Source organism: Trachypithecus francoisi, unplaced genomic scaffold (assembly GCF_009764315.1).
Source record: "Trachypithecus francoisi isolate TF-2019V2 unplaced genomic scaffold, Tfra_2.0 Contig01558, whole genome shotgun sequence".
NCBI lineage: Eukaryota > Metazoa > Chordata > Mammalia > Primates > Cercopithecidae > Trachypithecus > Trachypithecus francoisi.
In genome coordinates, this window is record NW_022681440.1 from 33,945 (window position 1) to 37,507 (window position 3,563).

General features: G+C 43.7%; 1 protein-coding gene across 1 annotated transcript; it reads left to right on the forward strand.

The window, feature by feature from the left end:
- Nucleotides 1-316: 316 nt before the first annotated feature.
- LOC117063645 (defensin-6-like) lies at nt 317-2,652 on the forward strand. Its single transcript, XM_033177448.1, has 2 exons — nt 317-326; nt 2,402-2,652. The coding sequence occupies exons 1-2, from the start codon at nt 317-319 to the stop codon at nt 2,650-2,652; spliced, it is 261 nt and encodes an 86-aa protein (XP_033033339.1).
- The last annotated feature ends 911 nt before the right edge of the window (nt 2,653-3,563 follow it).

Below are 3,563 nucleotides of genomic sequence, written 5' to 3' on the forward strand. Positions count from 1 at the left end.
AGATATACCTGCCTCGATTTTGTGCATGATCACTGAAAACTGGATCCTAGAGTAATGGGCTCTTCAAAATAGAGCTGGTGCTTCAGTATTTGCATGTATGTGACTCTAGGGACAGGAAGGTAAGTAGAGAGAGGGAAAGGAACCACGTGAAGTTCCCTTGTCCCTGACACCCTTCGATATTCTACTGATCTAGAAGTTCTGTTTACTTCCAGGCGTTCTGTCCATTGGCGTGGTGCCTGTGGTGACTTCACAAGCTCTGATATGGATCCTGATAAGCCTTCCTGCTCCCCATCTGCCTAAATATTTACCAATGCCCATGGGGATTGGTCTGTGTTATCTTCTATTTCAATTAAAACAGGCTGGGAACACTTCTTGGTTTCCAAAGATAGAGCATACAATTCCAAAATGTTCCTTTAAGTCAAGACAAATTAGATCACTTCTTTACAGAAGTACCTTGTCCTCTTAGCTAGATCAGGGTGTCTGAGTAACAGCTGTAGGGTAGGATTTCCAGGTGATAGAGTAATTATTGCCTTTCCCATGAACTACTGGGGAAAGAGGCATAGACAGCTATAACTCACAACGGACAATTACAGTTTGGGTTGGAGAGGGAAAGTTTAATTAGAAATTTAGATCTTAGTTAAATGGTCATCTCCTACTGGGTAAATGAAGGCAAAATTCAAATAAATACAAAACAAATGCATTTTTTTAAATGCCCAAAGATTCCCTAACAAAACTGAAACAAAAATCAAGAAAACAATTCCATTAATAACAGCATCAAAAAATAAAACACCTAGGAAGAAACAAGGAGGTGAAAGATCTACACACTGAAAATGAAAAAAAAAAATAGTGAAAGAAATTAAAGAATGTATAAATAAATGGAAAGACATCCTGGGCTGAAAATTGGAAGAATTAAGATTGTTGAAATGTCTATCCCAAACAAACCAATACACAGATTCAGCACAATTCCTATCAAAATGTCCATGGCATTCTTCAGAGAAATTAAAAAAACAAAAAACAAAAAACTAAAATTTGTATAAAATGGTAAAAGAACCCAAATAGCCAAAACAATTCTGAGGAAAAAAAAAAAGTTGAAAACCTCCCAATTCCTGGTTTTAAATTATATTACAAAGCTATAGTAATCAAAACAATATGGTATTGGCGTAAAACCAGACACATACCAGTGAAATAAAATTGAGAATCCAGAAATAAATCCAAACACATATGGTCAAGTAATTTTTGACAAGGGCATCAAGAAAACACAATGGGAACAGAAGAGTCTCTTCAATAAATGGTGGTGGGAATACAATTTCCACATGCAAAACAATAAAACTGGACCCTTCTCTTATGCCATACACAAAACTTAACTCAAAATGGATAAAACATCTGAATAGAAGACCAGAAACAAGAGACCATGAAAACAATGGTAGAGTTCTATGTGTTTTGAGCCACAAAGTATTCAAATTACAGCATTAGGGAGAAAAAACAAAGTGCAAACCAATGTGTTTGATTTTTAAGTGGAGATTTTCTGGAGCAGAGTTGCAGGGCTGGGGCAGGGATAGAGGCTCATTACTCCTTCTACCCTTCGAATATTCCTTGTGGGTGATTTAAAATTTTCTAAAATAAAAAAATAAAATTTCAGAGGGGGGTTGTGGGCATGTCAATTGTTTTGATATTTCTCAAAGTGGAGAGAAATACCTAGTACATATTTTACTTGATACGTTCAGATCATATTGGTTTCTTGAAATAAATCTGTCTTTTGGCTTTAGTTTTACTAACTCTTTACCTAGTATCCCACAGAACTCATCTCCCCTATAAGCTGCCAAGGTCAATATCTTCTCCACACTGTGACCAACAAGAGCCTACTCACCCCATAATCTCAAAGCCTCCTTCATGAGGGCAGAAATGCTCCCCCCACCCCCGCCGCCCCGCCCCGAATCCTGCAATGAATTAGCCCTCTACTCTAGTGAAATCCAGCTCTGACCTCAATGTCTAGACCTCCAGAGAGTGGCCAGCCCCACCTTCAGAAAATAAAAGGCATTTGATTCCTGAACTTATTCAATGAAAGCACTGTTCTTTTCTTTTTTGAATATTAAGAAGTAAATATTCCAGCAGATGGAAAACAGGAAAGTGTAGCACTGTTCTTATCATCACTATCAGCTGGGACCAGAACAGACACTCAATGAACAGCCTCACACTACAATGAAGATTGGAAAACAAAGGAGCATCAAAGGGACCTGGAGGGCAAGGGTAGCTCTTCTGCTCCCCAATTACATGCACACCCCAACTCACTGCAGCATCTGTCTCTGAGCCTTCTCCCAGCAGACCTATAAATCCAAGCTGGCTCCTCACTCCCCACACATCTGCTCCTGCTCTCTCTCCTCCAGGTGACCCTAGCCATGAGAACCCTCACCTTCCTTCCTTACTGCTGTTCTCCTGGTGGCCCTCCAGGCCCAGGCTGAGCCACTCCAAGCCAAGGATGAGCCACTCCAGGCAAGCACTTATGAGGCTGATGCCCAGGAGCAGCGTGGGGCAGAAAACCAGGACTTTACCGTCTCCTTTGCAGGGAATGCAAGCTCAAGTCTTAGAGCTTTGAGTAAGAGACACCAGCACTGCAGAGCTAGAAGTGTAGAGAGGAAGACCAAGCACGTCTAGAATTAGACCCAACGGCTGGCTCTTTCTCTTAGGTGATCACCTCCCCAGGCCTGAATTCTCCAAGGCAGGACTGAAGGAGGAGAAACATGGAGTCACAAACATGGAAACATGGAGCCATTTCCAAGCCTGACTTTGCTACTTTCTACCCGAATGGACTTAACAAACCCAGCACGAAAACGGAGCCTTCATTTCCTCCTCCATGACCTTGTGGCAGCTGCCTCAAAACCTGACTATGGGACCTAACACGATTCCTGAAAAAGGCGGTCAGAGACTTAGACATCAAAGGTGGGGAATATATAACACAGTCAGATAGCAAAGGTAGGGGGTGACCTAGTAAGTGGGGGGTGACCTAGCAAGTGGGGGTGACCTAGCAAGTGGGGAGTGACCTAGCAAGTGGGGGTGACCTAGCAAGTGGGGGTAACCTAGCAAGTGGGGGTGACCTAGCAAGTGGGGGTGACCTAGTAAGTGGGGGTAACCTAGTAAGTGGGGAGTGAACTAGCAAGTGGAGGTAACCTAGCAAGTAGGGGTGACCTAGTAAGTGGGGATAACCTAGCAAGTGGGGGTGACCTAGTAAGTGGGGATAACCTAGCAAGTGGGGGTGACCTAGTAAGTGCGGCATGAACCAGCAAGTGGGGGTGACCTACTAAGTGGGGGTGACCTAGCAAGTGGGGGTGACCTAGTAAGTAGGGGTGACCTGGTAAGTAGGGATGACCTAGCAAGTAGGGGGTGACCTAGCAAGTGGGGGTGACCTAACAAGTAGGGGTGACCTAGTAAGTGGGGGAATGACCTAGCAAGTGTGGAGGTGACTTAGCTAGTGGGGGGTGACCTAGCAAGTGGGGGGTGAACTAGCAAGTGGAGAGGTGACCTTGCAAGTAAGAGGGTGACCCTGCAAGTAGGGGGGTGGCCTAGCA